Raw genomic sequence first — 17,858 nt, forward strand, 5'->3', positions numbered from 1 at the left:
TAAGTGGGAGTCCCTTCTGATCACATGAGGTGTGGGCATCAGTCATCAAGAGAAGGTCTAATGTCTCATTGGTTTTCTTTGCATTTGTCTCCCGGCCTTTGTACATTCATTTTAGGTTTTCATTAGGCTTTGTTGGATATTTTCTGTAGTTCCTATTGGAATATAAGATCTTCCACAGAGGGTCTGGGAGTGCTTATTGGAGAATCAACAGTGCAGGCACTACATGGTAGACACGTAGATGTATTGAGAATCATTGAGGCCTGCCTTTAAAGAGAGAGATGTACTTTGTGTATGATTTCCTTGTGCTGTTGCTATTTATGTTCATTTTCATGGAGAAAGAATGCCTAGTAAGAAGCCTGAATCCCTATCCTGTTCATCATACTGTGGCCACTGTCCCAGCGCCTATTTCACCAGTCAGTTCTATATAACACAGCATCACCTAGTCATGTCATCTGGCCACCCATGTGCAACTTGCAACACAAATTAATCCCGATCCTTTGGTTTTAGTAAATGTATTATTGCTTTATCCTTACTACAGCTGGTAGTAGGGTGTTGCTGTGTATTTATTTATAGGAGAGTTTTGAGGCCAACTGTATCTGGTCTGGCAGCTTAAGAGCACCTCCCAGCTTTGTGATCAAGAGAAGCTGTTTTCAATTAATGAGAAACATTAGTTCCTGTCTCGTCCTGGCAGCACATTGCTTCCATTCGGATTTTCTGCTCAGTGTCGAGCAGACAGCTAGATGCCTCCTCTACAGAGGGAGCAGAGGCTTGTTATGCCATATGGGTGCTGGAAAGCAGATGGCTAGGTTCTGTCAGTGGGAAGGCATAAAGACAGTAATGTTAAATGCCACAAGAAAGACACGCATAAACATGGCATCCACTCAGACAGCCATTTGTGTCGTTGTGCTTTAAACAAATTACAGCCTGACATGACAAGATGACAAGGCCCTAGAGTGGCCTAAACTCACCTCAGTTTCCTTATGACAGTCAACAAGTTATTTAATTTGTTTTCTTTGAAATGAAGCCAGGACATGGAACAGAGGAATGGCTCTGTCTTGTGCGTGTGTGTGCATGTGCATGTGTATGCGTGTGTGTGTGTGTGTGTGTGTGTGTGTGTGTTAGCCATTGTAACCAAAATACTGGATAGAACAGATTGTTTGAAAGCCACCATAGCAGCTCCTGTGTCTCAACCAGGAAGCAAGGAGAGCTAGATTGAACAAAAAATGGGGCAGTAAACTTCCAAGGCCATTGCCCCAGTTACTGCAACAACCATCAAGCCCAACCGCCTAGTACTGGTTCTAATCCGTGGGTCACAACCCCTTTGGGAGTTCAAAGGACCATTTCACTGAAGTTGCCTAGACCATTGAAAACATACTTGCATTACAATGCATAGTGGTAGCATTACAGTTATGAAGTGGCAATGGAATTAATTTCATGGTTGGCATTTCCACAACAAAAGGAACTGTGTACTAAAGCTTCAAAATGTTAGGAAGGTTGAGAACCACTGTCCTAAAGGTTCCACTGGCTAAGGAACACGCTATGAGCCTGTGGTGAACATTGAAGATCCAAGTCATGAAAGAGAGGTAGGACTGTCCACGCTGTGCAGGAGCAGGAAACAGGAAATGGTCAGAACTCCAGGCCTGGGTATAACCCCAACTGGCTGACTTTTGTCAGCTACATCCTGCCCCCTAAAGAATCAACAATCTCTCAGAATGTCACTGCCCGTGGGGAAAGTGTTCATATAAGAGTTGGACCACAGCAAGTGGTTTGGAGAGTGCTGACTCGTGGGATCTTAGGACAGTGCTGACTCATGGGATCTTAGGAGAGTGCTGACTCATGGGATCTTAGGACAGTGCTGACTCATGGGATCTTAGGACAGTGCTGACTCATGGGATCTTAGGAGAGTGCTGACTCATGGGATCTTAGGAGAGTGCTGACTCATGGGATCTTAGGAGAGTGCTGACTCTTGGGATCTTAGGAGAGTGCTGACTCGTGGGATCTTGGGAGAGTGCTGACTCATGGGATCCTATCACCAGTGATTCCATGGAGTAGGTGTGCAAAAAAGCAAACCTTGGAGGTTTGAGCTTGACCTTGAAGTGAGGGTTCGGTTGTTGCTGTGAGTCACAGATCAGTAGGAAGGGCATTGTGAGTGGAACCCAGCAACAGAAACAAAGTTCAGAGTCAATAGGGAGAGTATATGGACATGAGTAAAAATAAATAAGGTGAGTCTCTGGCTGCCATAAACGCCTGCTGTGATACCTCAGCTTAAATTGCACCTTTGCATGTAGCCGAGCTCCCGCTGCTATGGCGCTAGTACTTCCTCACCGTGTCTTGGTGTTTGTCACGCCATCTGGATGAGGTGACACAGATGTAATCATCGTGTCCTTGGATCTTAGCTGTCTCCTAAGCAGGATAAAGCAGGGCAAGGAGCTGGGCCTGGTGGCCAACTTTCCCCCGTGAACCAGTTCATTCATACACAAAGGTAGATAATAGCATGGGTGCATACGAGCCCAACCACTCTCTTCAATCTTCATGCCCAGTCAGGTTTCATCTGGACCTCCATAATTTTAATCCAGTAACATTGCAGGAGGTAGCTAAGTAATTAGATTAAAATTATGTTTTAATTACTTAATATGCTCAAGCAAATTTCTAGTTCCTAGTTAAATATAATATCATAAATAACATGCATGTTATAAGTGACTCCCATGTGCATGCACACACACACACATACACACAAATATATACACCAGTTTCTGAAGATTCAGTTTAGCGCCCGATTAATGCTGAGTAAGTAAGCATTCTGCCCTGGAGCTATATCCCCAGCCCTAGAAGTGATTTTTTTTGTCTTGTACAGGAACTTAAGATGCCAAGTACAGTTGGCACACACCCAAACAGCAGCATTTGGGGCGCAGAAGCAGGAATCACAAGTTTGAAAGCAGCTTATGTTGCACAGTGAGGGACTGCTTCATATAATAAAGGAGTAGCAAATTAGCCAGAATTCACTCTTCTATGGACCAGGAAGTGTGGTGGTGGCGGCAGCTGCTATTGCTGGTTGACATCTGCGATATTTTCTTGGGCATTTTAGAAATAACATTGGACTACTTTAAGGCCTTTACCCTAAGATGAAGAGCAGTGTTTGGGCTCGGGGTATTAAATTTGGAGTAAACAGATTTACAGCACAGGTTTGTTTTAGTCTGTTCAGGTAGCTATGAGAAAATCCCATTAAAGTAGCTTCTACACCAAAAAAGAAGGCCTTGGTTTTATAGTTCAAGGGGTTGAAAACTCTTAAGATCAAGACTCACTGACTGGCTGTGTGTCTAATGAGACCCCATTTCGGTCATATCTTCACTAAACCTCATATGACGTATAATTCGTGTCTTAATTACTTTTAAATTTCTGTAATAAGGGATGACCAAGACACCTTATAAGAAGGAGTTTATTAGAGGCTCACAGTTCAGAGAGCAGGGTCTATATGAGCAGGCAGTTAGGCATGGGGCTGAAGCAGTAGAGTGACCTCAGTCCCTTTGGCAATGGCGCCCCTCCTTCAGCCAGATTATATCTCCTAATCCTTCCCAAACAATTCCACCAGCTGGGGACCAAACAGTCAAACAGATGAACCTCTGGGGCCATTCTCATTCAAACCACAGCAGTGAGGGAGCACACTGTAATACCAGGCCTCGTTCTTATCAGCAGTGCTGACCTGACCTAATTAATCAACTCCTGATATACCAGCTTCCTGACACCCTCAGAGAGAACAGAATTCCTTAAGATGAATTTGTAAGGGAGACAGACATCTCACACCAGAGCAAGACATGGACACCGGTAAGTGTTCTGTGAAAAGTAGTTTATACTAATAAAATTCTGTGTTCTCTCTCCAGGTGTCAGTGGACGGGGTTTTAAAGACCATGAAAGAGAATGCCAATAAAGCCAAAAGTTTACTCCTCACTACTATACCGCAAATAGGCTCAATGGAATGGTCAGAGACTCTCCGTAACCTAAAAGTAAGTGTCCCTACATCTGTAAGCAGACTGTTCTGTGACTTTTAATTATAGTCTGTCTTTCACTTTCAGTTTGGTCCATCTCCATGTACATTTTGTGCAAGCTGCCTTTTTTTTTTTTCCCAAACAAGCTTTTTTGTTATCTAGTGCCTCAGATTCTTTACATCATCCTAGAGCTGTCCTTACATCTTGGTTCAGAAGGCTGATGAGTTTCCTCTGTGTGCTTCCCGAATGCACGACTTTTTCTTCTTTGGCAGACTGATGCAGGCTGTAGGCAGGCCCTTATAGCCAGAATATCAATATGTCAGTCACAAAGGGGAAGGAAATATCTGCTTTAGGCCAATATTACATAAAATTCAGACAATTATTAATGATGGGTAAATGACAGGTTGTAGATTGGTAGAATCTCAACTCTAGTGTTTAAACTGTAAGCTTAGATAGTAGCATTTTTAATGGCCGTTCTGAGACCTGAGTCACTGGAGCAAGTAAGGAGCCTCACTGTCAATTCCCCTTAGCTTTTACTTGTACCTGAAGTACCTCCAGGTGTCCTAGAGCTTATCTGTGTTCCTGGATCCTTTGACAGTCACTGAGAGGATGGCACAGGTTGATAGAAGCTACCCCTACCTGAATTAGCGCCTCATCCCAGAGGAATGAGCCACAAGTTTAGCGAAGTGAAGCCATTGTGAGGTAGTAAATGATTAATAGTGTTTTCTGTCTTGCATGGAATGTCCACAGCACAGCCAACGTAGAGATCCCAAGATGGAGAGTAGCTCTTGTGAGCTAGGCAGCACACCACTGTGACCACGGGTCTCAGCCTGTAGGACTGGGGAGGCCAGGAATGTTGTAATACAATGTCTTCCCTGAGAGGAGACACCCACACTGGTTTCAGTGCCGGATACCTAGGAGATAAATGTTTGCTTAATGAGTGCTTAATTTTTCTCCCATGAAGGGTTCTGTTGCAGCTAAGGTGCAAAAGGACCTTGTGATTATTCTAATTCTGGGGTGGAGGGGCAGAGAGGAGATAAAAATCTACCAATTACAAAACAGTGGATTGAAGGAAACAGTTTCAAACAGATGTACTCGGGCCACTCAGAAGTTCGTTTGCGGGAACCATGACTCACTGTGGCCTTTTCAAGTCAGTTTCAGACTCTTCAGATAGGATGATCCAGTTGCCAACTCTGGTCTTTCCGCTCACCAAGTTTCACATTCCAAGTCAGTTCCTTAAAAGACATGCTGAGGTGGTACAAATCAGTGATCTTTTTGAAGCTGATGTTGTGTGGTCATATAAATACTCACTTTAAAGTGGATTATTTATTGTAGCATTCATCAGATTTCAAATGGAATAAAAAAGCTAAAGGTTGAAGATTTTAGACAAACTTGAGTACCGTGACCTCTGCTCTAGAATAATAAGGAACATGGGACTAATAATTTTTACTCTGAATCATCTCGGCACCAAACTGTATCTAGTGAAATGTGTATCATTCATTCACTCACTAGTTCATTCCACAAACACCAATCAGCCCACTGTGTCAAGTTCCAGGTCAGAACAGTACCCAGCTGCAGGCTGGGGTAGGACATGCCTCTAATGCCAGCATTTGAGAGACAGAGCAAGGTAGATCTCTGACCAGGGTCAGCCTGGTCTGCAGAGTGAATTTCAGGTCAGCTGGGGTGATATAGTGAGATCTTGTTTCCAGAAACAAAACATAGGACAGTCCCCTGGCATGGTGAAGATCCCATTGTGTTGCTGATCGAGGCACATTAAAGCTTCAGTGCCTTTACAGAGATACAAGATAAGGGGTAGAGGTGGAGTGGATGATAATTAAGCTGCTGGGAGACTGTGGAGGGACATGTGTGACTCTCACAACAGTCCCCTGAGGTGAGCACTACTAAGCACAGTTGTCACAGAAGGGAAGGACAAACGAGAAATCAAAGTTGCTCCTAAGGTCCCACATATGGATAATGGTTTTCCTTAGCTATATTTTAATTCTCTCTCTCTCTCTCTCTCTCTCTCTCTCTCTCTCTCTCTCTCTCTCTGTGTGTGTGTGTGTGTGTGTGTGTGTGTAGACATACATGCCATGGTGAGTGTGTGAAAGTTAGAGGGCAGCATGTAGGATTTGATTCTCTTTCTACCATATGGGTCCCAGTACCAAGTACCTTTACCCCATGAGCCATTTTGCCTGCCCTAATTAGTGGTTTTTAAATTTTGGCTAACATGGGAAGTATCTGAAGAGTTTTGATAAATATGTGTCCCATGAATCCTTCCTATAATCCACAGCATCTCAAGGGTTGTTTTCTTTTGTTTTTACTTTTTTAAGTCATATTGCTGCTGCTGCTGCTGCTGCTGCTGCTGCTATTGCTTTTCAGAGATGTGTTAGGGTCGTTATGCTATCTGCTGCCTGTAAGCCCCTGTCATCTCTGCTTCCTTTCTTCCTTTCAGAACATGGCCCAGTTTTCTGTTTTACCACCAAGACATTAAAACAGCATGGCTGACACAAGAAGACTTTCTACTGCTAGTCTTTGGGGGATTTTGCTTAAACAAAAATGGAAAAGATCCGTAGCCTTCATGCCTTTGCCTGGAAAGAAAGACACTGTTAGTGACTCAGCCGAGATCCGAGAAAAGCAAAGCACCTGCTGAAACTCAAGGGAGCAAAGTCCGAGAGCACATCCATCTCATTGTCCCTATTACACTGACATCAAGGAAGACTGCTGAGAACATCCTTGTCCCTACGCTGCTGAGGAGCCAGAGTGAGCTCGAGATGGGACTGTGCGACTGTAAACTGGCACCTGGTATTCTAAGAGTTTCTCTTGAAGAAGTTATGAGATATTCATTCAAAGAACCATGTGTAAAGGGTATTACCTGTCATAGTAAAATAATCAAAACTACCTGATTATCAAAAAAAATTTAGGTGTGCCATGTTTCCGTTATACTTGGGCTCTGGAGCAATCAAATGAAAATCATGTTTTCTCACAAAGAAATGATCAATCTTTTCTCTACCTTTTGTTTTTAAGTAAATATAAAGTTGTGAAAATTACAATGAACTTAGAGAACTTTGAAACTCTTTTGGTGGTGAAGCAAAGATGACAATATTATAAATGTCCTGTGTATGTGATTCAAGATACGTAAGCCAGATAATCCCCTTCCCCAAATAAAGAAATAAAGAAAAGTGCTGTGTGAAAAGCTTATATCTCTGCTTAAGAAAGGTCGTGGGTCACCACACAGCTAAGAAGATTGGAATTGAGAAAGCCAAGGCTGGTGTTTAATGCTAAAATGAATACAAAGTCAGACTGCTTCTCTGATTAAACCACTGTGACTCATTACAGTGTACCCAGTGTTTTTTAAATGACCATTTGTTTCTATTCCTTTTTTAAGAGTTATTCCTTTTTAAGAGTTGGCAGTGTTTTCTTTTGTTTTAAAAAAAAGCAAGCAGAAGTAAGTGTTTTCAAATTATTGTTGTTACAGGTGCCCTACAGCTCTTGTAAAAGGTCTGTAAAGTAAATGTGCTTGTGTCTGAAATTGACTTTGAGATAATAAGCTGTTGAGTGTAAGCAATGAATGAACTATTTGCTGCAGCGTTGATGTTGAGGCCCCGGGTAAGTGCAATTGTGACTTCCGGCCCATGTTACAGAGCTTCCAGAGCTGTCCAGAGCTGGCTGTTAGCAGTGATGGAGACTCCCTGAGTCCTGAGCAGGGCTTTTGGTTGTTTTTATTCAGTGCAATATAAACAGTTCTTTCCCCTTAGTCACTGTGGAGTGGGCTTCTGTCCTGTTGCCTTTAGAAAATGCTGCTCTCTTCAACATGGACAATGATTTTCTTAAGTGGCCTTTCTAGCCCTGTCTTTCCTTTTTCCTTACACTCCTTCATTAGGATGAAATACGCATATAATCACTGAGTCTGGATCGGCACGATGCTTCTGTCCCATCGGGTGTCATAATTCCACTCTTTTCTGACAAATGAAATCTCATCTTGTATCCTTTCATGTTCTTATCCATTCCTTTGTTGATGGACGTGTGGGCTGATTCCATAATGTACCTGTTCTGAGTAGTGTTTCAATAAACATGGGTTCTCAGACTTTTCAAATGACCAGATTATACTTCTGCGTTTGCATTGGGTCTTGGCTCGTGCTGTTCGTATTGAAACTCCACTTTGAGAACCGCTATCTAAACCATTTGTCTGGCTGTTCTTTAGACAGATTCCAGACCTCAGACCTAGTCAAGGGTATCACTTGATCCATTGTTTGTTTTTTTAACAACTTTTTATTGGTTCTAATTGGTTCAATTTCATATGCACACCAATCATCTCATCTCCCCTCCCCTCCCCTCATACCTGCCCTTCTCCATCCTTACAACCTCCCCTGCTAACAGAAGCTGTAGTGTGTATCTCACAGTGTGTCCCACAGTATACTCTTTTGTCCACATTTCTTGGCTTGCAAATGTTGGTTGCATTGAGTTCTTGGTCTGGTACAAGGCCTCTGGCTTCTGCTACACTATACTGGACCTTCACGGGGACTCATTTCATATATCCTGTTGTTGCCCTGTGTCATGGAGATCCTGGAGTTTTGGATTTGTAGGACCAGCCCCTTCATTCTACCAGTTCATCTATGGGGTGCATGTTGGGGTGTGCCAATTCAAAGCGTTGGTCTGGGCCTGAGAGTTATCTGTCTGAGCTGGTCAGCCCACCAGCCCTCCCGCACCCACACTACCAGGACAAGCTCTCCTCCCCTGTGCCATCTGGCCTATCCAATGCCACAGCCAGCAAAAGGCTGGTCATCTCAGGCTTGCTCCCTGTCTGAGTCGTCTTGGGCTTTCTCCTTGCCTGGCCACCCTCGTGGATCATCTGTTTTGGTCTCTCTCCATCTTAGGGCCCATGGTCCCAGGTGGAGTTCTTCCAGTCTCCTGGGGGGCCTGTCAGGGCCTGCACAGTGCCAGACTAGTGGTCATCTCAGGCTATCTCCCTTAGCTCCCTGTGCAGGGGGCATCATGGCACTGTATTGGTGGTGGACTCAGGCTTGCTTATTTCAGGGTGTTTAGGTGTCTTAGAGTTTTATGGCTATGAACAGACACCATGACTAAGACATGTCTTATAAAAGACAACATTTAATTGGGCTGGCTTAGAGGTTCAGAGGTTCAGTCCATCATTATCAAGGTGGGAGCATGGCAACATCTCTACAGGCAGAGATGAGAGTTTTACATCTTCATCTGAAGGCTGCTAGTGGAAGAGTGAATTCCAGGCAGCTAGGGTCTTATAGCCCACACCCACAGTGACACAGCTACTCCAACAGGACCATACCTTGTAATCATGCCACTTTCTGTGCCAAGCAAATACAAACCATCACAATAGTCAGAACACTGAGCACAGACAAAGCCTCTCCTCTCTGCCACCTACTAACTCACATATATACAACAGCCACACCTTCAATGCCTCTAGGGGCAGGTCCATTGTATTTTGGTTTTACTATTTTTTGCTCTTTATTAGGTAATGTCAGCACACAAATATGCTTCATTTCTCTCCCTTTCAATATGTGTATATGTGGTGCAGCTTATCAAACACAAAGCCTTGTGCATGCCAGGCTAACACTACCACGGAGCTATATTTCTTAGCCTCCATTAAAAATCTTTATTGTCTTAACTTTTTTGACATGATTTGAAATAAAATCCTTTCTTAGTTTTTTGTTTGTTTCGGTTTTTGCCTTAGTGTGTATAAAATACCTTCGTTGCTGTGATAAAATAACTTGACAAAAGCAACTTAAGGAATTATGGGTTTATTTTGCTTCACAGTTCAAGAGTGCAGTCAGGGCTTGAGGCAGCTGCTCACACTGCATCTACGACAAAAGCGGAAAATGGCGACTGCTTGTGCCCAGCTCACATCACTTTTATACAGCCCAGGATCCCAGCATAGGGAATTGGCACCACCCATATTGGGTCTACTCAAGTTGGGTGTTCCCACTTTAGAAAACCTCATCAACATAATCCTAAACAGGCAGGCCCAGAGTTCATCTCCTGGGTGACTCTCGATCTATCTCATCTGGAGTTGACAACAGGCATTAGGCATAACATTCTCCGTTTTCTTGCTCAGTTCAGTTCAGATTTTGACGCCTCCAGTACCACCTTTCCCTTGATCTAATCCACTCATTATCTGACAGCCCATCCTCTATACTTCCCAAACACTTTATTTTATTGTTACACTGTTATGTCTTTATTGGTATTGGTTGTATTTAGTATCTCCAGATTCTTTACAGAGTAACACAGAAGAAGTACTGTTTGTACTTCTTAAATAAGTTTACATGTCTATGAAGTTTCAGCCTATTTATATTTCAGCCATCTTTCCATTTCCAGTAGGAATCACTGGTTCCATTGAACTTCTTTAGGCGAGCCCAAAGTAAATATCCACGCTGGGTATTTTCAGGCCACCTAGAGTCTGTTACCCAAGGACCATTTGTCATAATGCACAACATAAAGCTATGTACGTGGTCTGTCTCCCAACTAGATAGTAAAAAAAAAAAAAAACTGGAAAAATGGAAAATCTAGAAAAAATGGCTTATGTGTTAATTATTCAATAAAATCAATGAGTTAATGTATTGCCTAATTTGAGTTTTATACCTAATAATATTTTTCCTGCAATAAATTTTCTTCCTCTTTAAACTGATGTTTAAAATGATATGTTCTACGTTGTTTAAAACTCGCTGTTCTTAATTCTTTAATTATATTTTAAAATCATTTTAAAAAAAAGAAAGAAAGAAAGAAAGAAAGGAAGGGAAGAAAGAAAGAAAGAAAGAAAGAAAGAAAGAAAGAAAGAAAGAAAGAAAGAAAGAAAGAAAGAAAGAAAGAAAGAAAGAAAGAAAGAAAGAAAGAAAGAAAAAGCCAGGTGGTGGCATTGGCATACGCCTGTAATCCCCGCACTCTGGGAAGCAGAGGCAAACACGGATTTCTGAGTTCGAGGCCAGCCTGGTCTACAGAGTGAGTTCCAGGACAGCCAGGGCTGCACAGAGAAACCCTGTCTCGAAAAAACCAAAATCCAAAAAAAAAAAAAAAAAACGGAAAAAAAGAAAAGAAAAACCCTACTTGCTGGAGGCCATATTTGCCTTGGGTCCTCATAGTTGCTTAGTAGAATAAAATTTGTGGTTGTATACATATTCATGCATTCATATATATTCTTTACATTTATTTAGTGTGCAGAGATCAGAGAACAAGTGTATAAATCAGTTCTTCTACCATGAGGCTTCTGGGCATCAGACTCAGGTGGTCAGAAATGGAATCAAGAGCCCTTATCCAGTGAGTCATCTTACTGGCCCTTTACATGTATTTTACGCTTCATTATAGTGATTGTCCATCTCTTTGGTACAGGAAAAGTCTCTACCTTCAAACTCTCACTAAATAATAATTCATATAATTCACAACCTTACTCTTGTCCTTTTTCTTTTTTTAACTCATAAGCCAATTATTGGTTAATTATTTAAGAAATACTCTTGTGTTTTTATTTGGGGGATGTTTTGTTTGGTACCCTTTGGATAACAAGCTAGAGAAAAAGGCAAACTGTTAAACAACAGCTATCAAAAGCTATCCTGTGCAGTATACAATGAGCACTAACTTTTTTTTCTATCACTCTTACACATTTGAAGACAAGGGATGAGTAGGAACCCTTACTGTAGATCAGAGCTGCTCAGCAGGTTGTAAGTCTGATGACAACTTTACATTTATTTAGTGTGTATGCAAGTGTGCAGAGATCAGAGAACAAGTGTATAAATCAGTTCTCTCCTACCATGAGGCTTCTGGGCATCAGACTATTATAAAGATAATAGTGCCCTAGTTGTAAGAGAGATGACAACTCTGGAGGCAGTGCAGGGTCTGCCTGCCTCTCAGTAACATTTAGTTCGTGACAAAAGGTTATGGTAGATATTTCAGTGGGTCCTTCACCCCAGAGTCCATCGAAGACTATTTCAATGGAGAGGCATAGAGTCCCATTGACCTCTCATGAATTGGCTGTTGGTGGGCAGTCTTATGTAAGTCCATTGCAGGCAGCCATAGCTGCTGTACCATGGCTGCCTTGACTAGAACACAGCATCTCACGGACTTTCTCTTCCTCCCTATCTTCCTGTTCTTACATGTTTCTTCCCCCTTTTAACCAATGATCCCTGGGCCTTAGAGATAGTGATGTGTGATACAAATGTTCTGTTTAGGATTAAGCACTCAACTGTCAATTATTTTCAGCTCCTTGAACCTGGCTACAGTCAATAGTTCTAAGCTCATGGTTATGCAGATGGTTCTGGGTAAACTCAGTGGCTCCCAAAGAGGAAAGAAACCAGTGTTTGGAAGAGAATTACAGGATGGAGCGAAAGGTGATGAGAGGGAGATTGAAGAGGGATGAGAGGGAGATTAGTGTTGCTAGAGCCCTATTACTATTTTTTTTCTAATTGTATCTTGTCAACTTAGCCAAACTAAAGGGTAAAGGGTAATAAGAATATACTTGTGTTCATAAAGAACAAACTGAGGCTCTCTGATTTAGAGTTGGCATAAATAAATAAATAAATAAATAAATAAATAAATAAATAAATATTATTCAATGATCTTGATAGCTACTTATTGCTTTCTGCTATTTGCACTATTATAATTTGGAGAAACCAGTTTCTGTGAAGTAAAGGCCACTTTGGACATCACTTACAACAGTGTGACATGCATTTATGTCTTAAGAACTGTTAAAATTAGAATGTAATCCTTCCAAAATTCACATGTAGGAAGCTTATTCCTCATGAAATAGTATTGAGGAGTGGAGAGTTATTAAGTCACAAAAGTCCTTAGACACCCCAAAGGAGCTTACATGCTCCTTCAACCATGTTAGGACACAGCAAAAAAAAAAAAAAAAAAAAGATATATAAATAAAAGAAAATAAATAAATAAAAGAAAAAACTCATTTTATGACGCACAATGAACCTTGATTTGATTTCAGACTTCCCTCTCAAGCAGAACTATGAGTGAGACATTTTTGTTTATGTTTATGCATATAAGGTATTTTGTTATCACAGCCCAAATGGACGAATTCCGGCAGCCAACAAAAGAGTTGCACTGTCAGTTGACTGTTTAAATCAAAGAGCCATGGAGAAGAAACCGCAGTTTTAGTTTCATAGTTCATAAAATTCAACAAGGAACTGAAAAAGAGACAGTGGTTTAAGTATTTTGTTGTAGCACTGCCCCAACCCCCTTCCAGAATTAAAAAAAAAAAAAAACATAAAACAAACAATCAAAAAGTTTGACTTAATTTCATCTGGAGAAAAAAAGAAAAAAGTGTGTCTGTTTTCAAGCCACTCCCAGTTTTATGAATAATTCAATCTGTAAAGCTTCTCATCTGAATGTGATGATGTATTTATAATTGTCCTCTTTGTAACCTCAGGCCCTATAAAAATCAAGATTCCAAAGCTGAAGCAGTACTCGGAAGGTCAACTTCAGATATTTATAAAAATTTTAAAAGTTCTATGGCAAATCCCAATTAACTTGACACAAACCCAGATATTGGGGAAGAGAGAAAGACTTCAATTGAGAAATACCTCCATAGGACAGGCCTATAGGCAAGTATTTTCTTGATTGATTGATGATTGATGTGGAAAGGCCCAGCCCACATGTCTTAGTTAAGGTTTTATTGCTATAAAGACACCATGACCAAGGTAACTTATATTGGGACAACAGCTAATTGGGGCTGGCTTACAGGTTCAGAGGCTTAGTCCATTATCATCATGGCAGGAAGCATGGCAGAGTCCAGGCAGGCATGGCACTAGAGGAGCTGAGAGTTCTACGTCCTTTTCTGAAGGCAAACAGGAGAAGACTGGATTCCAGACAGCTAGGAGAAGGGTCTTAGAGCCCACCTCTACAGTGACACACTCCAACAAGGCCATACCTCTTAAAATTGCCACTCCCTGGACCAAGGGCATTCAAATCACCACACTACTGTGGATGGTCCATCCCTGGGTAAATTGTCTAAAGTAGAGATGCAAGACAGTATGCAGCACTTCTTGGATTCCACTTCCCTCCCTGCTGTGACTTCCCTTAGTAATGGAGTCATAACAAGAAATAAATCCTTTTCTCCCCAAGTTGCTTTTGGTCATGGTTTTATCACAGCAATAGAAGAGTAACTGAGACACTAATACATTATCCGACTTGTTATTTATTAATTTGTTTGTTTGGGGGGGAAGGGAGGCATGCACCAGGGAGCACATGTAAAAGCCAGGACAACTTTCAGGAGTGGATTTTCTTTCTACTGTGTAAGTTCCAGGGATTGAACTCAGGTTGCCACGCTGAGACACCTTGCCAACTCATCACCCTATTTCAAAAATTATCACTTCATAATCTGTCTCTCCTATAATCCCACCTACTCCGTACTTCCTGTATTAATTTGAGAAATTCTATATGTTGTGTCTCTGAGGATTTCAATGCTATTTCTAAAGGATACATTTTAGTCATTGTAACACTGCCATAGAACTGTGAGTACAAATGCCACAGTCTTAGCAAATGGTAGCTATTCAAAAGTCCACTTGTTTTATAAATGCCAATTCTACGCATTGTTTATTTGAAGCCAGATCCAAAGAAGGACACATTCTTGTAATACCAGCAGTCAGAAATCTGAAGCAGGACTTGAGTTCAAAGCCAGCTTAGGCTACAATATTTTGAGTTCAGTTTGAACTATATGGAAAGAACCCTGTCTCAAAACAACAAACAACAGAAAGACCCAATTTAAGGACTGGGCATGTAGATCAATGATAATATTGCTTGTGTAGCATTCCCAAAACCCTAAATTCAATGCCCAGCACCCCATATATCTAATTAAATCTGACAAATTTCAATTAGCAGACAGGTGCTTAGTGATTTTTATCAGTCTACATTCTTCCTTTAAATTCTTGAAGTTTATTTGTTGAAAGAAAACCCATAGTTTCATAAAGTCTACATTTTATTACTACATCCTTAACATGTCTTTTAAAATGTTCCTCTGTTATCTTGTAATTCCTAATAGAGGCATTATCACTCTTATAGGGAAACTCAATTTAAACTCTTCATTATATTGTCGCTTTTTGTTTGTTTTGTTTTGTTTGTTTTAAGACAGTCTCTATGTATTCCTGGCTGGCATGGAACTTGCTGTATAGACCAAGCTGGCCTTAAACTCAGAGATCACAGCCATCTTAAATAATTTATATGTACACATTTTAGGAAAAGTCTACACTAGTAACTTCCCGTGTGATTTTTTTTCAAAAGATCTTTTGTGTTAATTATACCTCCTGATATGCCTGGAGTTGTTGGCCAGTAAAGTCCTCTACACCCCCAAACATCACAGGCATTGCCTATGCTCTTACGAAGAAATGGATGATAAAATTCTGTTGCTAAAGATACTACACTCTTGAGTCATAAACAACAGAAAAATCAATCTGGTGCTGACTGACCTAGAAGAGTCACCTCTGGTGGCTAGCTTTCAAAGGTCAGGAAGGACTCTGCACACTACCAGAGGAGGAAACTAATCACCAATCTTATCCAGCCATGAACCCTGCTAGCTATGATAATGCCTGGCCTGGCAAAGACTTGTGGCACAAACATAGGAGCAGCTAGCAACCCACATTATGACTGAATTTAATGCCTATTCCACAAGACAAAACCAAACCAAGTGATGAGATACCAAATCTTTTAAGTTCAGACTAAGTCCATTTTAGAGAACCTGACCTAAGTTTGAACTCAAGTAAACTAACAGGCTGGTACCTAGCATCAGTTTCCTAGTTGCCCCCCCAACAAAACCCGAGCCTAGCTCCAGTCTCTAGGCTAATCCCCAACAAGACAAGCATTTCCAGGTTACATCCTAAACAAGACCAGTGTCTCCAGGTAATTACTCCAACAGACCTGTACCCCAGGTTACAAGCCTACCCCTTGCCTAGCCACCACCAGTGTAGAGGAGAGCAGAAATTAAGTTTATGATATGATTCGCAGCACCAGCCAATTATGTTAAAAATAACTTTCCAATTAGATACTTGCACATGTACTCCCTGCTTGCTGCTTACTATAAAGCCTTGCCCTGATAGATATTCTGGGCTCCCCCACCACCAAAACCATCCTGCATGATGGCAGTGAAGGGTGGCCCGAAGCTAGCTCAAATAGAATAAAGACCCTGCTGTGAGTTGCATCAGATTGACTCCTGTCTACTTTTGGGGGGACCACTAACATTTCTCTGGCATTACAGTACCATTGTCAGGGCCATGAACCTGTGGATAGTCAATTTCTAGGCCCTAGAGAGACCTTACTATTATTGTTTAGTGGACAAATTATTAATTAAACTTACTATTATACCTATAGTTTAGAGCATCTCCTAGCTCTCATCAGAGAAACTTCTTGCAGTAGGTGACAGTTAGCAAAGAATCACAACAGGTCAGTGTGTAGCGAATAAGACACTGGAGGGTTTGGCCCTAAATAGGACATCTATGTCACACACACACACACACACACACACACACACACACACACACACAGAGAGAGAGAGAGAGAGAGAGATTTTCAATACTCAGAACATACATGATATTTTCAGCAACATGTGCCCATATTTCTGAGCTGTGTTTGATTATATTTAGAGTAAACCCTCATGTTCTTTTTGACATAATAAAGGCCAGACAACAATAGGATAATGTGTTCAGAAAGAGATTGTTAGTTAAAATCCCTATATTCAGCAAATCTGCCTTGCGAGAATTAAAGATATTTTCATGTAATAGTGGAGATTTTATTGCTTACAGAGCCTCCTCATAAGACATTCTTAAAAAAGAAAATCCTCAGGTAGAAAGTCAGTGGCCTAGAAAGTAACTCACCCCAGCCTCCGTTAAAGAACACTGGTGAAGATAATCATTTAATTATAAAGCAGCATAAAATTCAGCCAATTTAAAATTAACAACAGGAAAAATATGATCCTTAAATGTACTGTTCAATTTGTACCATACAAAAGTCACATCCATGTTGAATATTTGTCAACCAGTTAACTGTTCAGAATGTCATGACTGGACAATTGAAATGTTATAGATGTTATCAGACAGTGCCTGAAACCTATAGCAGAGATTCCCTGCTTCCTGTGACCTGCCCACTGATGAACCTACCAATGTGATTGCTAAATGCCTTGACATAAGACTTTTGTAATAAATTAAAGAATATACAAATGGGACTGGAAAGATGGCTCAGCAGTTAAGAGCACTGACTGTTCTTCCAGAGGTCCTGAGTTCAATTCCCAGCAACCACATGGTGGCTAGCAACCATCTGTAATAGGATTTAATGCACTTTTCTGGTATGTCTGAAGATAGCTACAGTGTACTTACATATAATAAATAATTTAAAAAATTATATCAAACTGAACTTCTTTGCATCAACACCACACACCCACAAGGCTTAGAACATTAAAGGAGAGAGTAGAAAGAGTATAGGAGCCAGAGGGTGAGGAGGAGTGCTGTGAGATTCTATGTTCTAGGCATGAAGACAGATTCTTCAGGCTGTTACATGCATGGACTCACTAACTGGGATTACTTGTACATGGCTCAGGGAGTAAAAGAAAAAATGCCGCATAAAGGCAACAGAAGCTACTGAGGCCTCAACCCTATCTGAGGAGCTTTTGACTACTGAATGCTGCTGGGAGATTCACTTTTCTGTGAGGGACAGCCACTGGCAGGTTGTCCTTGCCCCAGTGGATGGCCTCATACCCATGCATGTATCACAGCACTAGTTGGACTCAAGGGATGGAAAAAAGGAAAGAGCACATGAACCTGGGAGAGCAACATATTAGGGAGTGAGGGGAGCTGGAGGGATTAGGGCGTGGGTATAACTAATGCGTTTTATTTATCTGTGACATTTTCTTTCTTTCTTTCT

At 41.3% G+C, this 17,858-nt stretch overlaps 1 protein-coding gene and 1 pseudogene across 1 annotated transcript in view; one reads left to right on the forward strand and one right to left on the reverse strand.

Annotated features, from left to right (window-relative positions):
* Mtap (methylthioadenosine phosphorylase) overlaps positions 1 to 10,569 on the forward strand; it is a 46,220-nt gene extending 35,651 nt beyond the window's left edge. Inside the window, exons 7-8 of the mRNA XM_052176752.1 lie at positions 3,879 to 4,001; positions 6,436 to 10,569. Coding sequence (XP_052032712.1) covers positions 3,879 to 4,001; positions 6,436 to 6,474 — 162 coding nt within the window. The 3' untranslated portion in view covers positions 6,475 to 10,569. The remainder of the gene's footprint in view (positions 1 to 3,878; positions 4,002 to 6,435) is intronic.
* On the reverse strand, positions 9,317 to 9,430 carry LOC127681989 (uncharacterized; annotated as a pseudogene).
* Positions 10,570 to 17,858: the final 7,289 nt, after the last annotated feature.

This window comes from Apodemus sylvaticus, chromosome 3 (assembly GCF_947179515.1).
Source record: "Apodemus sylvaticus chromosome 3, mApoSyl1.1, whole genome shotgun sequence".
Lineage (NCBI taxonomy): Eukaryota > Metazoa > Chordata > Mammalia > Rodentia > Muridae > Apodemus > Apodemus sylvaticus.